The following is a 25,080-nucleotide window of genomic DNA, read 5'->3' on the forward strand; positions in this document are numbered from 1 at the left end:
AGAAAACAGCCCCTTCTTGCTGCTCAGACTGAGACGACGCGGACGGCATGAAAGCGAGGCTTTTCGAAGAAACACAAATGGCGTCATTCACTACTTCCTCCTGAGTTTCTTGAAAAATCCTCCGGCCGACAAGCGAGTGGTGCTGCGTGGGGGGGGTTGTTAATAAAAACCCAGCCCTCGTTAAGGAGCCCACTGGACCACAGGCCCCGTCTCTGAGCACAGTCTCTGAGCCTGTGTAGGACCCCTCGGACCGTCAGGGAGAACTATATGGTGCACATGGCTGCCTGACGCAACACAGTGGGCAAGACTGCAGGAGGAACTGCCCCGTCCCCCTGTGCTGCACCAGGGCTGTAGCCCTCGGCTCTTCTCAGAAACTGGTGGCTGCACTTCCTCCATGTGCTGCTGTGATGCCGATATTGCTAAGACTAAAAAAAAAAAAAAATGAAAAAAAACTATTCGTGAAAAGGCTCCCTCGCATGTACTGTATAGAGCTCCACACACAGGAGGGAACCCACTTCAACACCACAGAACTGCAGAACCACCTGGGTGACACTGTTCTGCACCTGCAGCCCCACGACACACAGATCAGGGGAGGAGAGAGAAACTGTACAAGACCAGAGTGGGGTTCAGTCCTCCTGCAGCGCCACGACACACAGATCAGGGGAGGAGAGAGAAACTGTACAAGACCAGAGTGGGGTTCAGTCCTCCTGCAGCCCCACAGCACACAGATCAGGGGAGGAGAGAGAAACTCTACAAGACCAGAGTGGGGTTCAGTCCTCCTGCAGCCCCACGACACACAGATCAAGGGAGGAGAGAGAAACTGTACAAGACCAGAGTGGGGAGGACAGAATGAGACAGCTGTTACTCTCATTGCTTGTTTGTGTCACGGCACTGAGAACGGCCTGTGAGTGCAGTCAGCCGCCCTGCCCCCTACAGGCGGTCTGGTCTGGGCCGCTGGCCCTCTCCTCTGCGGACTCTAACAGCACATATGGACAGCGCTTCGGCGTTCATGCACGGCGATCAGTAGCCATTGCCTTTTCATATGAGATAAACTACGAGAATTTAACAGTTGTAAAAGAAGTATCTTGTTTTTTGGAATTTGTAAACAAACTGACTTCAATAGTTTGTCTGTTTTCTATGTTTCTTCTGGTTTCCATCTCTGTGAGACGGCCAGAGTTGAATTCATGTTGACATTCCCATAATTCGTCTCTATTCTCTAGACGGAAAACGTTTTCTCGCACCTGTCTGTAGCTTGACTGTAGTTCCTGTGGCTTTTTGGATGTTTTTGGATGTCCATTTTTGTAGAAACGAAATTCAAGAAATGGGAGCGTGATTGTATTTGTATTATGTAGGCTCGCCATCAGGCATTTAAAGTTTTTTTTTAAATAAAAAACTATAATAAATTTTACTTTGAAACGAATTGTCGACGTCGTGACTCTTACGTACCTCGATGGACTTCGCGCGTGGACGGCCGGCGGAAGTGCGGCCGTTAGCGGCCTCGAGCGGCAGGGGCGGTTGACGGACGGATCTTAGCGCTGATGTGGCGCGTAGCTGCAGAGAGGCGACTCATTAACACAATTAATTAATTTCAGGTCACCGCCCGCGTACGAGGTTCCCGAGTGCTGGTAGAAAATGGGCGCCGTGGATCTGGAGTCGGTCAATGACGTGTTCACCGTGCTGTGCGGCGTGTGGGTGCTGTGTAAGTGGAGAAGCTACTGGGAGAACCTTTCCCACCAGACGCCAGTTGGCCAATGTTTTATTGAAAATGATAAAGTATGAAACCTATCCCAGCTTCTTCAGCCAGAGAGGTGCGGTTGAAGGTCTTGGAGACCGGTAACCCAGAGGACATTTTTAGCATTTCTTTGTTAAAAAGGCCGGGTTACCGCGACGGCGTGTCCCGCATTGTTCTCTAACGGAATCTTTTTTTTAAAATACTTGTCCAAGTAGCGCTCCATGTTCATTCAGATAAAGTGCGCGTATTTCAAATCAAAGAGCTTAACTGCAACTTACCCACGATAAATGCTGTACCTGTTTTTCGAACAGCTCCTAAAAAATGACTTAGCAAGGAGTAATTAGCCCTAATTATTAGATTAGTGATAGACGATTGCTGGTTTTGCTGGTGTTGGGTCTGTAACTATCCCGTCTTTTAGTACTGTTATTGTACTAAAACGATCGGTAAAAAAAAAAACGACATTAAGAGTTTCGTACTTTATAGCGATGTAAGGATATATTTCAGTATAGTCCGGGAGGGCTGCATCGTCTGGACATTATTCCCAATCATCTATTCCTGACTAAAGTCAGGCTGCAAAGTCTTAACTGCTGCTGCTCTTGGGGAGACTTAGACTTACACCTTCCTTCCGGGATCAGGGCAGCCCTACGATATCTTTTCCTCAAACACTTATTTTTGTGTTTTATTTCCCTCTTCACAGTCTTTAAGTTTGGATTTGCGTTTGTGGAAGCCGGGAAGACAGATCCTCACCACACTGCAAATGTGTTCCTAAAAAACACAGCAGATACCTGTGAGTACAGTTTGATCACTCGGGCACGGTATCTCTGTCCCTCTGTGTCCCTCGCTCTCACACAGACACAGGGCCAACATGTTCCTAAACAGTGTCTGAGGTATCCAAATAATGTGTAAAAAAAACTCTGGAAAGTATTGAGTGCATATATCTGAATGCTTGAGAAATTAACCAGTCGTGTTTTGTTCTTTTTAGTTTTTGCTGAGATTTATTGTAATTTATCTTAATGTGTAGTCTATACTTCGTCAATTAAAACAAATGTCTGCATTACTGTATTTTGCAATTTCAGAACATTTGACACGTTGTAAAGTCTGAAGGAAGGTGGTGCAGTGTTTAGCATTGCTGTCTTGCACAGCTGAGGTCCTGAGTTCAATCCCAGACCTGAGGTGCTATCTGTGTGGAGTTTGTATGTTATTCCTGTGTTTCTGTGGGGTTTCCTTCAGGTGCTCTCCCATATTCCAAAGACATGCTGGTAGGTTAATTGGGTTCTGGGAAAACAGGCCGTGGTGTGAGTGTGTTTGTGTCTGTGTGTACCCTGCGATGGACTGGCGTCCTGTCCAGTGTGTACCTTCCTTTTGCCTGTTGCTTGCAGGGATAGCCTCCGGTTCCTCGACAGCCCTGAATTAGATGAAGAAGCTGGCAAAAGGAGAGATAGAAAGGATCTGAATACTTCTGCAAGGAATAATCGATCTAAAGATCACATCCAGCTGTTTCTTGAAATTGGTGCAGGGTGTCAGCTTCAGTAATATGGGTGGGAAGCTCGTTCTACACTCCTACCTCCCTTTTTGTACAGAGTTCTTCAGGATCTCATCCAGGTGTTTATTGATAGAAACCCAGGTATAAGCTTTAATCACGTGGGTGGGTAGATTGTGCCACACTCCCAGCTCCCTTTGTTTAAAGAAGTTCTTCCTGTTCTCAGTGTTAAATACCACGGATGTCCTCTAGTTGGCGTTTCACTATTGATTCTGAAGAAGTCCAGTGGGTTGACTGTATCAGTGTCTTGGAAGATTTGGGAAGCGTGTATGGATTCAGTTCTTCAGCCTGTCTGTGTGGGTCTGACAGGCTGTCTGTCTCATCGTATCATTGAGTGTATGTGTTCTGATAACCAGAATTGTACATGGTTTTCTAAATGAATCCTAACAAATGCGCTGTACAGTTTTGACACAACATCCCTTGATGGGAACTCTAAGATTTTACATAAATATACTAACTCTGTTTGCCTTTTTTACTGCTTCCCCATATGGGCTAGAAGATGGTGTCAATATAAACAGGGTCTTCTTCATAAGTAGTTTCTTCTGTCTCAATGTGTTGTAATAATAATAATAATAATTGCTTACACTTATATAGCGCTTTTCTGGACACTCCACTCAAAGCGCTTTACAGGTAATGGGGACTCCCCTCCACCACCACCAATGTGCAGCATCCACCTGGATGATGCGACGGCAGCCATAGTGCGCCAGAACGCTCACCACACATCAGCTATCAGTGGGGAGGAGAGCAGAATAATGTAGCCAATTCATAGAGGGGGATTATTAGGAGGCCATGATTAGTAAGGGCCAATTGGAAATTTGGCCAGGACACCGGGGTTACACCCCTACTCTTTTCGAGAAGCGCCCTGGGATTTTTAATGACCACAGAGAGTCAGGACCTCGGTTTTACGTCTCATCCGAAGGACGGCGCCTGTTTACAGTATAGTGTCCCCATCACTATACTGGGGCATTAGGACCCACATGGACTGCAGGGTGAGCGCCCCCTGCTGGCCCCACTAACACCTCTTCCAGCAGCAACCTTAGTTTTTCCCAGGAGGTCTCCCATCCAGGTACTGACCAGGCTCACACCTGCTTAGCTTCAGTGGGTTGCCAGTTGTGAGTTTACAACTCACAACTGACTCACTACAACTGCCAGTTGTAGTGTATCCTTTTTGTATTTCTGTTTTTACAATTTGCATACAGAACCCTGAACTTGTGTACATTACATATCATCTGGGAGCAGATTTCTCAGTCCTGAATTTGATCTAAATCTTTGTGAATTTCACTTGTGTCTACAATGAAAATGGTGTCGTCTGCATTCTGGTCTAGTTTGCGAACTATAGTAGAATGTAGACAGTTGGTATAAATTCGGCTGAGCAGTGGTCCTAGTACAGATCTCTGAAGTGAATATTGTATGGTCTGTGTGAGTCCATTGCTGCTGTTTCTTGTTCTTGTATCTAACAAATTAATCGGGCAAGACCTTCCTTTTCTAAACTAATGCTAACTATTTCCTGGGATATTATTTCCTTACATACAGTGTGATCCTCTAGTTCAGTTGTGATAATTGTTTCCTTTACTTTACATGTAATAGACATTGGTGTTGCTCTTCTGTTATTACGAGCTTCAGTTTTCTCGCCTTTTTTATGGAAGGGTACTACATGATTAACTCTCCAGTCCCTGGGTGCTACACCTGTCTGGTGACTGTTGGAACAGTTGTGCCAGTGGCTTCTGAATCACATCTCTTGTTTCCTTGGATACAGTTGGTAAGATACCATCTGTCCCTGGGGATGCATTAATCTTGATTGGTTCTACTTCCCCAAATCCTCCTGCCTCTTCTATGGTAGTAATATTTAATACATTACTTTTTTCCTGCTCCTGCCTGGGGCATGTTGCTGACTTCTTTCTTTGTGAACTCCTGAGTGAAACACTGGTTTGGTGCATCAGCCATTTCCCTTGCGTTGTCTAGAGTTCTGAGAAGGATGTTTAAATCATCCTTCCCAACCATCTTAAAGAATGGAAAAACAGATCCAGTGTGTGGGTAGTTGTGAAGTCACCTAAGTCCAGCAGAATGTTCTTTTCTAGAGGAGTCTGTTTCTCTTCAGAAAAGTGATCACTGGCCCAATCTCCTCAAGCAGATCAGCCTTATTAAAAACTGGGAAACAAAGGTGCTTGTTAAGATTACTCGATGCTTTAGGCTGGAACTGTAAAGAGCTTTGTAAGGAGTGTAGTCACAGCAGTGATGAATCTACAGGACATCAGGAGAAATCACAAAGTAATCACCAAGTTAAAAAAGACATGCTTTTGTCCTGACTTCCATTCGCCTGTGTCCTCCGCCCCACTGAGCTGTAGAACCTCTTACCAGGACACTCCTGGCTGTGTAGTAATGAGTCTCAGCTGAGAGCTCTGAAAGGGAGCAGAATTGTACACAAATGTATATCTTCTTACTCAGGATTTTTCTCCGATTTATTCTACCTAATCCTGAACTTCACAGCTCCACTTGAGAGCGAAGCTTAAAGCCTGTTTTTGCAGATCAGTGTGGCATCTGATATAGCTTGTAGAACAATCAAGTCCAGCATTCTCATTTAGTCTGGTGCTGTGTGGTGGGATAGCTATCAGAAATAGATTGAAACTAATAGCAGGCTTTTGTGCTACGTTTCCTCCACATGCTCCCTGTGTGGCAAACCACAGTTTGTATTACTGCTCTTTATCTGATGGACCCCTTACATTGAAATTGGTGTCTCTGTGCAGTAAATAACTCCCCTTTATTTTCACAAGCTTGCTGTGTCTCTAGGGTTCAGTCAGTATGTTTATAAATCAGTTTAAGTGTTAATTTTTACTCAGCACTTCAGGCACGTGTGGTATTTAACGATGTATCTCCTTCGGTTTTGCAATAAATCAGTATTTTACCATCAGTCTTGTTATTTAAAATAAACCTGCAATGGAAGATCTGTGATTTTGCATGGAAATTCAGAGCGCCTTTGGGCTTTCTTTGGAAACGATACCCGCTGTAGGCGACCGTTTACTAAGTAGCTGTTCCTGCACAGCGCAGACACCCCCAGTCGATCTGTTTCCTGGCATCAAAGTGCACGGCGAGAAACGACAAGCTATTCATAGCAAGCAGTTGCTTGGTTTCAGGGCTCGGGGATGGAATGACATCTTCAAGTAACAATTAACAAAAAAGTTAAAAATAGGCCCTGTTGCCTGCTGGCAGTTAAACCTTACTTCAGTGTTCGGCAGTCTTTCGGTGGGTGGGTGGGGGCTCATTTCAGGCCCAGAATACCCCCCCAACTGGCGTGTGGGAGTGTGTGCACATCTTGTGTTTGTGATCGCGTCTCGATTGCACACCAGTTTCCACTTCCTGGTCTCGCCGTTCCACTGCGCTGCAGCCTTCAGTGCAGCAGGGCTTCAAAGAGGTCTGATCCTTCCTGACAGAGCCAAGAGAGTGCCTGCTGTGTGCAGTAACTCAGTGCAGTCTCCTGAGGCCAGAGACCTGATCACAGCACTGGTGTCCCTCTCTCACTGCTCCTGCTGTGTGCAGTAACTCAGTGCAGTCTCCTGAGGCCAGAGCCCTGATCACAGCACTGGTGTCCCTCTCTCACTGCTCCTGCTGTGTGCAGTAACTCAGTGCAGTCTCCTGAGGCCAGAGCCCTGATCACAGCACTGGTGTCCCTCTCTCACTGCTCCTGCTGTGTGCAGTAACTCAGTGCAGTCTCCTGAGGCCAGAGCCCTGATCACAGCACTGGTGTCCCTCTCTCACTGCTCCTGCTGTGTGCAGTCTCCTGAGGCCAGAGTCTGCAGCCCTGATCAGAGTGCCTGCGTGCTGCCTGGACTGCAAGATAAACTTCCCGAGCAGGACTTTGAAATGTTTAAAACCTCCCTTTACTGAGCGAAGCGAGACAGAAGTCGCCATCTGGTATCATTCAAGCATGTTCTCAGCAACTTATCCATCACTCCTGAGGGATCTCGTTTGGTTTAATTAAATAAAATGTAGCATTTAATGGTGTTGCACTGAGTGTATTTAGTTTTATTTCACATCGTGTTTTGTTTTTGTTGTAATCTGAATGATTATTCTAAACATGTTTTCAATTGTTTGGAAACTTGAACTGGAAGTGAAATGAAAATCACCTCACTAAGCACCTCTTGGAGTAACTCCCCCCATTTCTGTCAGGGGAGAAAAGAAGACAAGAAGAGCACCTTCTCGACAGCAGTGACCCGAGGTTACTCAAGAGCTGCTCTTTCTGGAAGGGGGGGCTCGTGCTTCTTTCATAACTCCTTCTGTCTCAGTTGTTGTTTGCCTTAATGTTGCCTCCCTTGCAGGCGGAGACAGGAGCTCTCCTTTCTCCCCCTTGACTCACAGGACCTCTTCCCATCTCTCATCCCCAGGCCATGTCCCAGTCCTCACTTCTGTGATGTAGAGCAAGTGCGCAAGCACTTGAGTATCCTCTTTCCTCCTCCCTGTTCACCCCTTCACCCTCTCCCCTCCCCCCTGTAAGAAGTCCATTTTCCTAAACACCAGTAAAAGTCACAGATCTTCACTGGGTGTAGTAACAGTTTGAAAGCAGGAATTATCAGTGGGTGGAGTTGGGTGTTGTGTCCTGCTCTTCTCACACAGCTCAGCTGCAGGACCTGCAGGGCACAAGTAACCAGAACCCTGAAGAGTTGATGAAAGTGAGCCCAGCAGGAAACCAGGTCTGGCGCAGACAAGCCAGGGCAACTGGCTCTCTTTCTTTTTCTCTCTTGTGCCCAGTCTTGGGCTACTGCGGTGCGGGAGTGCCCTGGATGTCCTGTGGTGCTCTGACCTGCACGAGGAGGCCCTTGGAAGGAAGAGGGTGGTTATTTTCCTGGGCCCAGCGACAGGAGGCGCTTGTAGCAGCTCTTACCCCAGCAGCACTGTGTGGGGATTAATCTGACAGCTTGAGTGCAGAGGAGTTCAACCCCCTTACTAATTCATGGGATCCTCTTCAGGACTCAGTCCCCCTGCCAGGCTTAGATCTGGGCAGATAAAAAGCCAATGAATAATTGACAGACCTCTTCATTAGAGAGCATGGCTTTAAAATTAAGATAAAAACAACGGGGTCCTGTTTGTGTGTTTGGTAAGAGAACAAACTACAGTGTATATATATATGCATAATGAAAGGTGATGAAGGCATTTCCTTGTGTTAAATGTGCAGTCAGGGTTTCCAATGAGTAATAAAGTGATGCTCGCAACCTATAAATTCAATAGGAAATGACATGCTGCTGCTTGCATTTGGGATTAATATTTATGTGCATTTGATGCTTGCTGTAAAGTGAGTCAGACTTTTATCCTGAAATCCCCTTTTTGCATCCTGTGCAAGTCCAGCCTCCTCAGCAGAAGGGATCTTTAGTGGGCTGTAAACCTCCTTACCCTGCCTAGACAGCTGCAGCACTGCAGGCCTGGCCCTGCACTGGGTTGGAAAGGAAGCAACACAGCAGCCTGACAGTGACATGCCGCTGTAGAGATGCTGATGTGTACACTTCTGCCTGCACAGGCGCAGAAGGTTTTACTCCATTTTCAGCCACTGGAGCAGCAAGATGGGCTGAGCCCACAGGGTTTGCTGAAATGTGAAACCTCCAATTCAGCCTTGCTGCACGGTTAGTTAAGTTCTGCCAGGACATAGACCCCGACCCCTATGATGTATCCTCAGTTTCCTGCTCCACAGTGCCCCCTGTTGCTAGCTGGGTTCCTGTTGGGACTGGAGGCTGCTTGCTGTGGTGCAGGTGGGGTGTAGTAGGGAGACATCACTATCCCTCCGAGTTTCACTGTTAAGAGAGTGTGGTGCTGCTATATAGGTGCAGCTGGCTTGCAGGAGAGTCACAGTGCCGAGCTGAGCCAGAGATCCAGTGTGGATCGCCAGTGACTCCAGCACTGTGTGTGATGACGAAGGGCTGCTGAACGCCCTTCTCGCATTGCCTTGTTGGGGTCTCTCATGAACCCTCACTGTTTGCTAACCTAATCCGGTTAGATTTAGATCCTTTGTTTATACAGTATACAGTATACACAGTATGATTTTATTTGTATTGTAGGACTCATAATTGAGTGTTGTTAACTAAATCTACAGTACATATTAGCTGGCTGTGGGTCCACAGTGTTGTCTTGTGTGCCATGGGGATGGGGCGGAGCTTCAGGCAGTTGGTCTGGCAGTCATGTCTCTGTCTTTGCAGAGTGTCCTTGTCTGCAAGTTACACAGCATGGGTGAATGTATGCCTACTATTTCAAACTGACAGTGGGAAATTGTTTGGCAAAACTGCAGTTTACTATTTCATTAAGTTAGCCTTTTTATCTAAATCTTTTTTAATTGAATTTGCTGCTTCTGCACTATTTGCTGATCCCTTTATTGGTCTTACCTACAGACTTGTCTAGTTTATTAACTGTAGCAGAATCTAGAAAATTAGTATAAATTAGGTTGAGCAGTGGTCCTAGTAATAATACATATTCTGCTGTGAAAAAATAAATACACCATATTGTATGGCCTGCATGAGTCCGTACCTGTCATTGCTTATTTGAGTAACTCTAAGAAGTCTGTCAGGCAGGACCTTAATTTCTGAAGCGATGCCGACTGTTCCTTTAGAATCATAATTCCATGTACTTTGAAGAATTGTTTCGGTACCCTTGATGGCTGTGGTCCCAGTTTCCCAGGGGTGCCTGTGTGACAGAACGTCTTGTCTCCGGTCTCTTTCTAGTCATCTCCCTGGTGGCCTTCTGGCTCCATGGCTATGCCTTTGCCTTTGGGGAGCACAACAGCTTCATTGGAGGGCAGTTCTTCCTCACGCTGGACGGCACCAACATGACCCACTTCTTCTTCAACTACGTCCGCTGCGCTGTGGCCACCACTGTGGCCCTGGGGGCCGTCAACGAGAGGACTGAGCCCATAGGGTACCTGATCTCGGGCTACGTCTTTGCAGGTAGGGCTGAGGGGACCAGTGGATGGATTCACAGGGTTCTGACCAGCCTGAGCCATGAATCTAAGATGTGTCACCTGGTGATGGTCGTGTGTTTGGAATTGCATTGTTGTATCTCCTCAAGTGATGGGTTGGGTGTTGGCCCTGACTGGGTGAGCCAAGCTCGCACCCTGCAGTGCTGCACTGCCAGACATGTAAGGAGGAAGTAGTTGCTGTTGGGCGTAGTGCTGGTGGACCTCTGTCTGGAGCAGGATTTCCATTCCACCTCCTGGGAGTGGCAACTGGGGAGCTGCTGTGTAGGAGGTATGCCCTTTCAAACTATACCTTTACCTGAGGTCCTGACTGTCCACAGAGTAGACTCTGGTGCCGGGTTATTTAACAGCAGAGGCGCTGGCCGCAATGCCAGGAGATGCAGATTGCTTGTAGGAACTCCTGGCTTCCGGAAGGCGGGCACCCATGTCCTGCCCTCCCCAGGGGCAGCCTGGTGAGAGGTGAATGGACGGTGTGTGAACTGACGCCTCCGCTGCAGACATGAAATATCAGACGAACACACTGAAACCTCTACCATGAAAAGCATCACCTTTGGTTAATATAACATTGACTATTGATAAGTGTGTTAACCTTTTTTTACTACAGTATCACCAGTTTATTTTGGCACACCCACCTGATATGGTATGTAGCACCAGCACTGTTGGTGATTACAAAAAACCCTGAGACTGCACACAGGGAGAATGGTGTAGCACCGGCACTGTTTGTGGCTACAAACCCTGAGACTGCACACAGGGAGAATGGTGTAGCACCGGCACCGTTTGTGGCTACAAACCCTGAGACTGAACACAGGAAGAATGGTGTAGCACTGGCACTGTTCATGGCTACAAACCCTGAGACTGCACACAGGGAGAATGGTGTAGCACCGGCACTGTTTGTGGCTACAAACCCTGAGACCGCACACAGGGAGAATGGTGTAGCACCGGCACTGTACATGGCTACAAACCCTGAGACTGCACACAGGGAGAATGGTGTAGCACTGGCACTGTTTGTAGCTACAAACCCTGAGACTGCACACAGAGAGAATGGTGTAGCACCGGCACTGTTTGTGGCTACAAACCCTGAGACTGCACACAGGGAGAATGGTGTAGCACTGGCACTGTTTGTGGCTACAAACCCTGAGACTGCACACAGAGAGAATGGTGTAGCACCGGCACTGTTTGTGGCTACAAACCCTGAGACTGCACACAGGGAGAATGGTGTAGCACCGGCACTGTTTGTGGCTACAAACCCTGAGACTGCACACAGGGAGAATGGTGTAGCACCGGCACTGTTTGTGGCTACAAACCCTGAGACTGCACACAGAGAGAATGGTGTAGCACCGGCACTGTTTGTGGCTACAAACCCTGAGACCGCACACAGGGAGAAAAGTGTAGCACCGGCAATGTTTGTAGCTACAAACCCTGAGACTGCACACAGGGAGAATGGTGTAGCACTGGCACTGTTTGTGGCTACAAACCCTGAGACTGCACACAGGGAGAATGGTGTAGCACAGGCATTGTTCATGGCTACAAACCCTGAGACTGCACACAGGGAGAATGGTGTAGTACCGGCTCTGTTCGTGGCTACAACCCTGAGACTGCACACAGGGAGAATGGTGTAGCACAGGCATTGTTCGTGGCTACAAACCCTGAGACTGCCCTGGCCGAATAATCCCATTTGCACTCTTGATGCCTTTGCTTGGGGAACGTGACCTGTGCAGGCTCAAACCTGTCATACAAGGCCGAGTTGCACTTTCATTTGTGTTTTGTCTTGTTTTTGTGTTTCCTTTGTACCAACATCTTTGCCTTCCCTCTTTGTCAGGGTTTGTGTATCCTGTCGCCTGTCACTGGGTCTGGGACCAGCAGGGGATCTTCAACTCCGGGAACTCAAGCTTCCCAGTTCAGGTCAGGCTTCCCTCTCTCCCCTCCTCCTTGTCCTTCCTACAGCCCGCCTCGCGCTGCCTGCTGGGATTTGTCCTGCCCACTCTGCTTTCGACTTCCGTGTTATGTGTTATGTCATTACGGAAATCCCTACAGAAAGGAAGAACAACACAGACTGTCCAGACTGACAATGCAGTGACAATCTAGACATATGCTGGAGGTTGAGTATACTGAATACTAAGGAGTAAACCAAATGGTGTAATTTAGCAGATGGAAGTACGTGGTAAACTGCAGTGAGGAATGAGGAGGGATGGGAACCTAGGGAGTGTCCTGGAACTTCACTGGAATGTCACGGAAAAGAATCAACTATGTAGGAGAGCAGGATGCCCTCACCGTACCCGTCATTCCCTGCAGGCCCTTCTGCCGAAGGGATAAGCAGCTGTACCATAGCAGACTGCTCCTGAAAGCCTGTTCCCAGGAAGTGTACAGGACAGTGCAGTTAGTGCAGTGAGGAACATAACAGTGAGAAGCTATTGACACCTGCAGCCAGCATTGTACCCCTGGTGTTTTCAGGAGTCACAGTGGCCATCAGCATAGAGGTCATTCTGGAAGCTCATAGTCTCAGGAGCAGCTGCAAAACCACACAGGACAAGTGGATTTGAAGTGAACCTGCAAAGTAATCTTGCAGGTTTTCTACAGCTCTAATGTCCCACTGTCATGCATTGGGGGTTTTAAAGTGAAATTTACTTGGTCACTTTACCTGAGCTATCTGTGGTTTGCCATGCTTCTTATCACTCTGCTTTACTGCACTTGACTGTTTTACCTGAATACATTCCTATTGGGGAGAGGGAATGGAGATGAGAGTAGAGGAAAGGGCTGTGTCAGACTGGAATGGAAGAGTGCAGGCCAGCGATTCTTAGAGATAGCAAACAGTCTTTCCTGGTTATAGAGAAAAACAAAGCAAATCAGAACTGGGATACAGGGCACACCCCAGCGTCTCTGCTCTTGGGCATTTTTCTCTGCTAATGCCCAAGAATTCAATTTACAAACATGCATATGCAGGGCCAGCTCCCAGCAGCAGCGAGAGAGAGCCCCTGGGCAGCCAGCAGAAATGTAATTTGGTGTCTCTGTCGGGCCTGTGTGCTTTTGTGTACAAGATTAACTTCATTTGATTTTATCCCACTCCGTCGTGGGGCTGGTGGAAGTGCCGTGGAGGCAGCGAAGAGAAAATTAAAGGTAGGATATACATGAAAATCTGTCACGCGGCGGGGCTTGCACATTCATCTTCTCCAAGCAGGCACAGGTCTGTAATTGCTTTTGCTAGACTGAGTTTTGTTTTAAAAGGCTTGGATTAAATCAAAACATTTGCTTGCCTGCTGGCTGTAACTTCTAAACCTTGTTCTAGGTATCAGCTCTCAATATAAGTTGGTGCAAGAGGTCTCTGGCCAACAGGAAGGTGTTAGATTTGGTATTTACAGCTGGATGGGTCATAGAACGTGGTTCAGACAGGACCTGAATTTAGCCATGTTTAATCATAGATGGACTGGGTGTGTGTTTGTGTGGGACAGCGGGTGGATCCGTCTCTGGTGTACTTGCAGGACTTCGCTGGAAGTGGCGTGCTGTTCCTGCTGGGCGGTTCAGCAGCGGCCATGTCTCTGCGCATCATCGGGCCGAGAGCTGGGCGCTGGACCCCCCATTTCAAACAGAGGGAGCACAACCTGTCTGTGAGACTGCCAAGACACCACACAAGAGACACATGCAGACAGGCGCACAGACTCAGACTGCATAGACATACCCAGACACCCACACTGGATAGGTGCACACAGAAATATACCAGAGGGATACAGAAACAGGACAGGTCCGCATAGCTACAGGAGCACAACCACAGACATGGGACAGGTCCACACAGCTACAGACAAAACTGCGGACACTGAAATCTTGCATACAGAGACATGGAACAGATAGTTGTAGTGTGACTAACACAGATAGACACTGATTCAGGCTCACAGTCTAGACTGACTGTTCACACCCGGACACATCCACTCTCCTGTGGGAAACAGCAGCATTCTGCCAAGTAAGGAAAACCACCTGAAAGGAGGGGACACAGTCTTGTAGGCGACTTTGTGTCATTGTGCTCACTGGCTTTCCGGTCCCTGGGCGAACCAGTCAGCAAAATGGGGCCTGGGCTGCATACAGCTGTGGCTGAATTGTGGATAAAACCGGGAAAAGGTATGGAACAGTAAAAACTACATCAGATTTCTAGAGTTAACTTACAGAAGCCTGTGATAAATTTCCATGGAAATTAACTCTCCTTCCAACGAAAATATGTTGTTCAAATGGAGTAATATGGAAGGGAGAAATGGAGTCTAGTATTAAGCATTTTGCAGCCATTGAATGTGAGCACAGCCAGGGGCTGTGTACTCCTTCAAGCCCTGTTCTGCTGTGTGGAGGCTTTTCCTTACCAGCGCACTGCTAGCTCAGCTTCTGCAGAGTCTGGCAGGAGATCAAGTGCTGAGAGGCTGGTTGCACACAGCAGTTTTCTCAGTTCTCTGCACCCAGAACATCTCCTGGCACTGCCCAGCAGTTGATGACTTCCACAGCATTCGCCATTTCTCTCTCTCATGCCTCTTGCAGCCTGGAGGCCAAGCACCAACGACCTGTGGTTCCTCTAAAATAGTGCTGTGTGCTAAAAACGCTGTGTGTCTCCTAGCAACATGTTTATCGTCCCCCATGGCGTGTGTCGCAAGATCAGTGGTGCGCTGCACTTGTATACTACGTGCACGGTGAAAGGGGAATTAAAAGTAATTAGAATAAAAAGTGTTCTTAAGCCCTAAGCCCCTGCTGTGACAACGTGTCTCCTGTTCTCGGGACTTTAGAATTGATCACATTGACACTTTTATCCAAAGCCACTTTTTCAAAGTGTACAGCTGGGAATGTTGAGCGAGAGTAAACTACAGTGGCTATCAAAAGTATTCGCCCTGCTTGGACCTTGTCACATATTATTGTGTTACAGTATGGAATATAGTATGTATATAATTGGGATTTTCTACCATTGATCGACAAAAAACACTCTATAATGTCAGAGCATAAAAAAATTCTAAAGTTCTTCCTAATTTAATTCCTCACTCTGCGATGGGTCACAGTCACCTCAACCTACTGCTGTCGGCCAAGTGGGTTAAACCAAATTGACTTTGAGCACTCAACACACATTGAACAAATACTGTATGTTGAATCCTTGGGTGTTGTGAGTCCTGGTGAACAAAGAGCTGACCTTTCCTTTGTTGTCCCACTATCGCTGTGCCCCCAGTTGACAGTGCTGGGGTCCTTCATGCAGATGGTGGGCTTCCTGGGCCTGGTGCTGGGCTCTTACTCCAGTGTGGCAGCCCTGAGGGAGGGCCAGATGGCCGCCCTGTGTGTGGTGAACGTGCTGCTCGCGGGGGCCACCGCGGGGCTCTACAGCCTCGTCATCATGCGCATGCACAGGAACTACTACGACCTGGACAACATGCTGCGTGCAGCTGTTGCTGGCATGGTGAGACCGGGAGTCAGCCTAGACCCTGCATCAGCCCTCCAGCCTGTCTGTCTGTGTGTGTGAGTGCTGGTCACTGTATCGGCCCTGCAGCCTGTCTGTCTGTCTGTGTGAGTGAGTGCTGGTCACTGTATCGGCCCTGCAGCCTGTCTGTCTGTCTGTGTGTGTGAGTGCTGGTCACTGTATCGGCCCTCCAGCCTGTCTGTGTGTGTGATTGCTGGTCACTGTATCGGCCCTGCAGCCTGTTTGTGTGAGTGAGTGCTGGTCACTGTATCGGCCCTCCAGCCTGTCTGTGTGTGTGAGTGCTGGTCACTGTATCGGCCCTGCAGCCTGTCTGTGTGTGTGTGAGTGCTGGTCACTGTATCGGCCCTGCAGCCTGTCTGTGTGTGTGTATGAGTGCTGGTCACTGTATCGGCCCTCCAGCCTGTCTGTGTGTGTGAGTGCTGGTCACTGTATCGGCCCTGCAGCCTGTCTGTGTGTGTGAGTGAGTGCTGGTCACTGTATCGGCCCTGCAGCCTGTCTGTGTGAGTGAGTGCTGGTCACTGTATCGGCCCTCCAGCCTGTCTGTGTGTGTGAGTGCTGGTCACTGTATCGGCCCTGCAGCCTGTCTGTCTGTGTGTGTGAGTGCTGGTCACTGTATCGGCCCTCCAGCCTGTCTGTGTGTGTGAGTGCTGGTCACTGTATCGGCCCTGCAGCCTGTCTGTCTGTGTGTGTGAGTGCTGGTCACTGTATCGGCCCTGCAGCCTGTCTGTCTGTGTGTGTGAGTGAGTGCTGGTCACTGTATCGGCCCTGCAGCCTGTCTGTCTGTGTGAGTGAGTGCTGGTCACTGTATCGGCCCTCCAGCCTGTCTGTGTGTGTGATTGCTGGTCACTGTATCGGCCCTGCAGCCTGTCTGTGTGAGTGAGTGCTGGTCACTGTATCGGCCCTCCAGCCTGTCTGTGTGTGTGAGTGCTGGTCACTGTATCGGCCCTGCAGCCTGTCTGTGTGTGTGTGAGTGCTGGTCACTGTATCGGCCCTGCAGCCTGTCTGTGTGTGTGTATGAGTGCTGGTCACTGTATCGGCCCTCCAGCCTGTCTGTGTGTGTGAGTGCTGGTCACTGTATCGGCCCTGCAGCCTGTCTGTGTGTGTGAGTGCTGGTCACTGTATCGGCCCTCCAGCCTGTCTGTGTGTGTGAGTGCTGGTCACTGTATCGGCCCTGCAGCCTGTCTGTCTGTGTGTGTGAGTGCTGGTCACTGTATCGGCCCTGCAGCCTGTCTGTCTGTGTGTGTGAGTGAGTGCTGGTCACTGTATCGGCCCTGCAGCCTGTCTGTCTGTGTGTGTGAGTGCTGGTCACTGTATCGGCCCTGCAGCCTGTCTGTCTGTCTGTGTGTGTGAGTGCTGGTCACTGTATCGGCCCTCCAGCCTGTCTGTGTGTGTGAGTGCTGGTCACTGTATCGGCCCTGCAGCCTGTCTGTCTGTGTGTGTGAGTGCTGGTCACTGTATCGGCCCTGCAGCCTGTCTGTCTGTCTGTGTGAGTACTGGTCACTGTATCTGCCAGCCAGTGCACTCCCCTGCACTCTAGTTCATTAAGCTCCGTTTCATTTCTTTAAACCTTTTAGGTATAGTGATAAAAATATAATTTCCGGTGCTATTAGTACCACTGTACTACTGCTGTGGCCTCAGATGCTGCTTATAGTACAGCTGTAACTGCCTGTTCAGGCCTCTGTGTCACAGAGTGTAATGATGTTAACGCGCCATCCTCCCTAGGATCTGGCACCATCAAAGAGAATTTTGTAGCTTGAAAGTGTTATTTTAAGTAGTGGATTTGGAGCATTTAAAAGGCTTGTTTGCTCCTGTGGATATCAGAAAAGCACATCAACTTTTGGAGGAGGGTGCTCACCCCTCTTCTAGATTGATACCCCAGTTTGTACCACCTAGACCTTCAGCCTCCGTATAGGGAAACAGTTGCTAGTTGTAATTGTGTGCAGAGGGCCCTGCTCTTCTGCTCCTAGTCTCCCTGCTTCATGGTGGCGCTGTCTGTGCTGGGCAGGTCGCAGTCAGTGCCGGGGCAGACACCTACATCCCCGGATTGGCCATCATGTGCGGAGCCACGACCTCCCTCATCTTCCTCGGTGTGCATTTCTTCATCACCAGGATCCAGGTGGACGACCCCCTGCAGGTCATCCCAGGTCAGAGTCCCTCTCTCCATCCAGGGTGCAGTTTTCAGGCTGTGCTTCTTTCTCTCTGTCTCCTGTCCGGGGGATCTAGGCCGTGGTGAGAGTGCCTATGTGTGAGTGTAAGCATGTAGGTCTTCTATGCTGCTCCCTCTGCAGTTAATAGCCATGAATTGAAAGCACATTGACGCTGCTCTTAACTGCAACAGCCTTGTCATTGAAGCCTCACAAGCCTGTCCAGTCAACAACCAGCTCCAGCCAGCTCTGTGTGTGTACTGCACCCCCTGTGTTCTCTCTCGGTCTCTCTGTCTTTGCTCTGTGTCCCTCTGCCTCCCCGGACCATGCCAGCGAAGCTTGTGCAGAGGTCGAAGTGGTGTGTCATTCTGTGGATTGTGACAGTTAAACTACAAGGTTAAAAACAAAAACACATTTACATTGGAAAATAGCAAAACAATTTCTTTTCCCAGGTCAAAGTCATCTCTGTATCATTGTCACCTCCTTTCAGGATCCACCATGCACTAATATGTCCTTGCAGGGCTGTTCCCTGGTCATCCTGTCTCTTCTCTCGTTCCTTCTCATTCCTCCTCTCCCTCTGTTCCAGTTTACCTGACCAGTGGAGCCTGGGGCCTCCTGTACGCGGGCCTGTTCTCAGACCAGGGCGTTCTGGGTGGCAGAGGACAGGTACAGGCACTGGAAAGAATGTGATTTAAAGGCTTTTACTGTGCAGAATACAGGAGCTCTATGGTCCTGAAGTCATAGCATCATCAGCCTGCCACGGTTACCACAGAGCTGAAATAACTGTGGTGTGAGTTAGCTGTGGTGAAGTGCTGGAGTATGTGTGCTGTAAATATACTGCGAGTTCTTGAATTACTGTAGGAGCTAGAAATACGAATTGTCACTACACTGTGATGTACCCATGTGTTTAACACTTCTATTTTTCCCCACAGCAAGGGATTCGCAACAATGGCGTCGCCATGCTGGTGCTGTTCCTGTGGGCGGTGGCCATCATGCACCCCCTGTTCTGCGTCTTTAAGTTCTTCAGGGTGCTGCGGGTGCCTCGCTTCATGGAGAAGCACGGTAAGACGCGGAGCCAGCACCTGCGCTGGGCGGCGCAGCTCGGCTCCCGCTGGCCGAGCTCGACGAAGCCCGGCAGCTGCTGGTCCTGGCCGGGCGCCCATCCGGTCGTCGAGAGCAGCTGGGGCTCTCTTGGTGCGTGGATAACACGCCCAGGGACCCCCGTGCCAGGATGTTTCCGAGAAGAACAGGGGTCTGGCAGATGCAGGCATGCAGAAATCAGTGATGTTGGGTCATCGTTTTTAACCTGGGTAGTTCACAGAGATGGAGAGAAACCTGCTGCCTCAGGCAGTACTCCTGGGCAGAATGTCCAAGTGGGATGAAGCCCGACATATTTTACTACTGGTAGCTGTTGGAGTCCCTCTCCTTATTTTCATCTCTTACTGTGTCTCGGCAAGAGCACTGGGCTTTGTCCCATGTTGTCAAAGATTGTCCAAACCCCAAGGCCTGTCTGCAGGTTTTCCTGAAAAGTAAAGTAACTTCCTTTAATCTTGCCTGAGCTTCTTAGAAAGCTTCTAAGCTTTACAAAAATAAAAACATGTAAGTGCAATGAGGTTATTAAAGTTTGTGTCAAGATTTTCTAGTTATTCTGACACTCAGTTTAAACTTGGAGTCGGATTTTCGAATTTGGAGATTTCTAGTTCAGGGGCTCAGAAATTCAGAGGCATATTAATGAGACTTGATGTGACAATGTTATGTACTGTGCCCTCAATATCGAAGTGGTGATCTGTGTCATTAACAGTTGTGATGGAAAAGACTGAACATGGTGGAGTTGCAAGTCTAAGGTGTCATTTTGACTTGCTTGTTCTGGGGGACACTAGCGTTTGTTTTCAGTTTCTTTAGAATTCTGAATTAATGCCTGTAGATGGATCTCTGTGGTAATCAGAAATGTATTGCTTCCCTATTCTAGTTCTCCTGTGACTTGTGTTTTAGTTTTAAAGGCTGTTGAAGAAGTTATCTGCATTTTCTATCAGCCTGATACAGGCAGTGTCCACAAAAACACTTTGGAGTATGTGAGTGGGCTCAGAAAAAATATATACTCCACTGTGCCACACTTCAGCTATTTCTGTCTGTTTAGACAATAGAAACTATTGCGAATAATAGAGGAAACTGAAAATTACACATCGTCAACGCTTCTTTTGAAATCTCTCTCTTCATGTTTCTGCTGAAGTACATTTCTTCATGTTAAATGTGGACAATGCTTGTTGTGGGTTAGAAAATGCTAGAGTGCCAAGCAGAGAGTTTTATGAAAACATAGACTGCCACTTCCCCCTACTACTAGATCAGGGCTTTTATGTATATACAGAGGCTTGCATTTTGCCTTAACTGTGAATATCACACTTAATGTGAGTTGTGCTTAGTTTAGAAAATTCTTAATATGGCTAATGTACTAAAGTGCTGAGTAATTACAAATACATAGACTACCACTTCTCCAATAAGATACAGTAATACAAAACCACTAATGTACCTCAGTTAATTGAACCACATCAAGGCACTATGTCTGACTTATGCTCAATAAGGCTTACCATCATTAATGTCCATTTTATAGTGCTGAAGCCACAATTAATACAGTGAAAGTGTGAGTTCTGGTATTGGGAAAGTGGTTGTTTCGCACCTGGAGTCTGCCAGGCAAGCCAAGGTAAGCATTTTCGACATCAGTGGCTCTGGACGTCCCAGATTCTTCTCTATTCATATTTTATGTGCTGTTGGCTGCCATCTGCGCCCTGCAGCCTGTGAAACGCCGTGTGATAACGTGGTGCCCTCGCACGTTGGACAGTATTCAAGAGGCCCAGTCGCCTTGCATGAGAGTGGCAAGGTTTGGGCTCGGCTTGGCCCAGCCCGGCTCAGGTTGGTTTGGCTCAGGTGCACGGATTGGGGAAAGGCTGGTGAAAGCTGGAGTGCAGTGGGTCTCTGTGGTGTCCCGAGGCAGTGACCTCCCTCTCCCCCTCTACTGCATGAGCATGAAACTTTACCTTAATGCTGAGGTTTAAAAAGCTGCTCTTCAACTGCAGTCCAGGAGAGCTACACTCTCTTCTTCTTCCCTGTCAACCCAGCTGCTTTTTCACTGTGCTGAGCCAGGCAATGGGGACTACAAGGGTGTGTCTCTGGAGGAGCAGAAGGAAGCACGCTGGCTCCCATTAGAGCTCAGGTCTTTTTCTTTCCAGGGATCGATAAGTACAGGCATGAACTGAGACACCCCCACGGCACCAGGAAGTGGCTCAACTAGGACTGACCCTCGGGGCAGAGTGAGAGCAGGCCAGGACAGGCCCCGCAGAAGGAACAGCCCACCTCCCACGCTGTCAGCACACAGCCTCTCCCCTTTGTTTCCACCAGGAGCCAGCCCAGGGCAGTCAGGGCTGGTGCGGTGTCTGTACATCTCAGAAACCTGGCAGCTGTATACCCCAGACCAGTGCCGGCTGGTAACGTACTGGCAGGGAGTTTCCAACACCCCCTGCAGACATATCTCCATTTCCCAGAATGTTCCAAAAACAAACTGAAGCAATAGGCAAGTAATCTTATCTTACCATTTGCATTTCATTTCCTCTGCGGGTTATTCCTAGTATTTTAGCGGTATCTGGTGGGTTAAGGTGCTGGAGGGGGTATCCTTTCAGTGACCCCATTGTCGAAAACCATTAGCTACTGACGCAGAGAGCGCATTTTGTAGTATGCTTTCTAAAGACTTTTCTCTCTCTTCCAAGTTCATTTTTGCTCAGGGCTTTATTTCAACAATTCTTGCTGATTTACTATAGATCCTCTTTTTTATTAAAAATGTCTGTGAAGAGTTCAAAGTAGCAGTGTCCTGGAGTGGAGAATGGCTTTGGAAGGGTTTTGTTGGTCCTGAGGGAAAACAAGGGCAATTTTCAGTGTATTTTTTCCACTTTTTCCTTGACCCTTTCAAGTTAGTTCCCTTGTCTATATGAATGAGTTCTGGGGTGTTTTTGACTTCATTGTGTTGTGAGTCGAGTTGCTAATGAAAAGCACAACTGGTATTTACGAAACAGTTCTTAATGAAATTGTGGTTTTATTTTCTGTACACAAATAAAAATCAGCCCTGCTGCCTGCAGAGAATGGAATGCCTGAATTTCTGTGACACAGTAACCCCTAGATTCCGGGCATTCAGTTTCAGACATATTGTGTTAACACAACTGATAAATGTGGGACACATTTCGATTAATGAAGTCTAATTTCCACATTAACTCAGATTCACAGATTCAACACAAAAGTCACATCGTCCGTCCACGACGGATACAAGCACCGTGGCCAGGGTTCAGTTCCGCAGCACACTCCCATCTCCACTGAAGCAACACTGCCACAGCCCGGGCATCCTCGAAGACCCGGGTCTCCCAAGCGTGGAGCGCAGCGCACCAGGACAGCGTCCTGCTGCCCGAGGTGCTGTGCCAAGCCAAGAGGAAGCAGGGGACAGAGTATGTCTCGGTTTTCCTCAAAGACACCGACACACTCGACACAGTGGACTTCAGAATCAACAGAGAAACACAAACCAGAGGAAACTAGTAGGAGGAGTATTTCAAACTGAGAACAGGGGGAATGTTTACACAACAGGATAAGGAAGTGTGAAACAAACTAACCAGCTCCTTTCAAGAAAGGGCTGCATGAGATCCCCTGATCAGTGAACTACTGACAGCCAGATGGGCCGAATGGCCCCCTCTGCTCTGGTCTGTGACCTTTCTGAAGTTGCATTTCTCGCTGTCTTTGTTTCTCTTGCATCAGACTTGCATTCAGCAGCTTTTGATGTGGGAAACCAAAAAAAAAAAACCCTGAAACGTAAGCTGTTTCAGAGCGAGGAAGTGCCGTGTTAATTTTAGATCGCAAAGGGGAACTGGGGAGCGAGCTTTTTAACACTCAAATGATTCACGATCTGGACTGGAGAAGGCGGCAGCGCTGTGTGAACACAGCTGGGGGTGTTTGAGAGCATAAATAAGAACAGCCCCAGTTTCCACGGGCTGTTGCCGGCGGCGCAGGGCAGCAGGTAGAGGAGTCTTGTCCCTGCGTGGCTGCCGTAATGGCTTTCCTTTGTGCGAGCAGCGGGACCGTGCTCACTCCTGTGAGCCACATTCAGCCACGCGTTGGACAAAATTGAAGTGGCACACAGGATGCTTCTCATCAAGGCCTGGAGGATTGTGTTGCACAAAGGCAGTGAGGAGATTGGTGCCTGCACTGCTATGAGAAAAAATCCCTTTCAATATCAGTCTCCAGGAAGCCCCACGTGGATGATAACGGCCCAGATGCCATTATGCCAAGGCCATTTCTCAAGAAATCATATTCATTCTCCCCTGCCGGCCTGGTCTTTTTCTGTTTAATTCATGGGGACATTTTCTACTGGATAAAGGTTTGCATGCAGCCCGTTCTGAGTGCAGACGCTCTCAGAGAAAGAAAAGAAACTGATGAAAGTGTGAGGTCATAGCACAGATGAAGTACAGAGCCTGAGGTCAGGTACAGCCGCCCCCCTCTGTCCTGTTAAGAGATCAAAATTCTGGCCTTTCCCAGTCTGTCCTGTTGAAGCACTTAAGAACTGCTAGGTCTTTAATGTGTTATGTTATGTTATGTGCTAAGCGAAATATTCACACTACAGTAGCCTGGAGGTGTCTGTTCTTGGAAAGGGAAGCAAGACGGGCATGTCTGACAGCCTGTTCTCTGAAAGCAGCACCAGATGCAGGAGCTGGGCTTGTCAGGTGAAGAGCTGCAGGGCAGTTTCACCGCAGCCACAGTCTACTGTCTGTCTGTTCATTCATACACCTCCATTAGAGGCGGCAGATTGCTCCTGGGTTTTCCACTAGATGGTGTTGTCAGCACTGTAACTGAAGCTGCCAGCACACACATCCCGGCACTGTAGGACTGGGAAATTAATGAGGATGTAAGTTCACACAACGCAGTCTTGATTTTATCTTTATTCTCCTCTTCCAGGCAGGTATGAGCTACAGTAGGTGAACTATCACTCCAAGCGGTGGCATCTCAGTGGTGTTCTGGTTGCAAACAATGGGCAAATAAATTCTTATTGTGCCCAAACTGTAAAGTAACCCAAACTGAGCAATACACACACACACACACTCTACCTCTACCCCCAATACATCCACACACACCCTCCTACCCCAATTCTCACACACACCTTACTATTACCTAACTCCCCAGCAAACCAAATAACTTAATACACATACCCTAACCCTAATACACACTCCCCTAACCCAACCCTCTAACGCACACAAAAACTTCAACACACTTTTTCACAGCCCTCACACCACCATAAATCCTTATGCAACCATTAACACACACCACCTTACAAATACGTCTCATATGTGCAACACTCTTACTCTCACTCGCTGGCCGCGATCCCTGCGATCTGAGAGTGGAGCTGGCCCGCGAGGCGCGGCTGGTCTCTCCTCATCAAGCAGCCCATCCATCTTCGCTCCGGGTGACACACGTGGCTCTCCGGCACAGCGTGCTCATCAGCTACACTCTGGCTGCCCGCTCGCTGGCGCCTCCCAGGGGCCTGGTTCTGAGTGTGTATGTCTCTTCCCATCTCCTTCCACTTCACTTGTTCAGGAGTGACTGCAGCGTTCAGGGTGGAAAGCCCTGCCAATGTCCAATCGCCTCAGCAATTGATCAATTAACTAATCGGGTGCTCATGTGGAAGGAAGTGCCAGGGATGAGGAGGTGAGGAGACATGAAGTTTTATTTTGTTAAGAGAGGAGGAGAGAGAAACTGGACAAGACCAGAGTGGGGTTCAGTCCTCCTGCAGCCCCACGACACACAGATCAGGGGAGGAGAGAGAAACTGTACAAGACCAGAGTGGGGTTCAGTCCTGTAAATTGTGGTCTAGAGGGAAAAGCATTACCTACAGGCCTAGCCACGATTTCCCTGGGGGAGAGACCTGAACAAATGGGGACAGATGGTGGCGCTGTGGTGCTGCAACGTGTGCTTCCATATTTGTTGTTCAGATGTTGCCCTTGTCGAGATCCCTTTAAATCCTGAACAGACCAGGAGCTTCCCATCTGATTCCCTGAATCCCACTCCTGGGACCCCCCCAGGGGGTTTCTTGTTTGCCCTGTCTGCCCCTGCAACTGAGCCCAGTGCCTGACCTAGTGGTTCGCTTCGTTAGGTTCAGTTCGTTAGCAACACCTCATCACCCTGCGCTGCTGGGAGTCTGCTTCCAGGACGAGCTGAAAGCCAGATGACAAGTTCAAGTCAGTCCAAGTGGCGGTTCAGTCC

General features: G+C 48.5%; 1 protein-coding gene across 2 annotated transcripts; it reads left to right on the forward strand.

Moving 5' to 3' along the window:
- Window positions 1–113: 113 nt before the first annotated feature.
- LOC148650431 (putative ammonium transporter 1) lies at window positions 114–23,448 on the forward strand. 2 transcript variants are annotated; one of them, XM_088604221.1, is made up of 11 exons: window positions 114–904; window positions 1,593–1,699; window positions 2,430–2,519; window positions 9,971–10,192; window positions 12,041–12,123; window positions 13,698–13,823; window positions 15,407–15,631; window positions 17,658–17,796; window positions 18,383–18,462; window positions 18,729–18,858; window positions 21,021–21,924. In XM_088604221.1, exons 2-11 carry the CDS (start codon window positions 1,633–1,635, stop codon window positions 21,080–21,082), a joined length of 1,224 nt encoding a protein of 407 aa, XP_088460347.1. In that variant the 5' UTR covers window positions 114–904; window positions 1,593–1,632; the 3' UTR covers window positions 21,083–21,924. The 2 variants fall into 2 exon arrangements, 1 of the variants encoding a protein (XP_088460347.1); XR_015926125.1 differs by lacking the exon at window positions 114–904 and adding an exon at window positions 22,058–23,448 and having other exon boundaries at window positions 1,480–1,699; window positions 21,021–21,361.
- Window positions 23,449–25,080: the final 1,632 nt, after the last annotated feature.

This window comes from Lepisosteus platostomus, chromosome 13 (genome assembly GCF_059453375.1).
Source record: "Lepisosteus platostomus isolate fLepPlt1 chromosome 13, fLepPlt1.hap1, whole genome shotgun sequence".
Classification (NCBI taxonomy): domain Eukaryota; kingdom Metazoa; phylum Chordata; class Actinopteri; order Semionotiformes; family Lepisosteidae; genus Lepisosteus; species Lepisosteus platostomus.

Bases quoted from the DNA above. Each gene is read 5' to 3' on its own strand.
- LOC148650431 (XM_088604221.1), top strand. From the start codon at position 1,633: ATGGGCGCCGTGGATCTGGAGTCGGTCAATGACGTGTTCACCGTGCTG. The intron at 1,700-2,429 runs GTAAGTGGAGAA...CCCTCTTCACAG, and splicing joins GTGCGGCGTGTGGGTGCTGT to TCTTTAAGTTTGGATTTGCG. The intron at 15,632-17,657 runs GTGAGACCGGGA...TGTGCTGGGCAG, and splicing joins GTGCAGCTGTTGCTGGCATG to GTCGCAGTCAGTGCCGGGGC.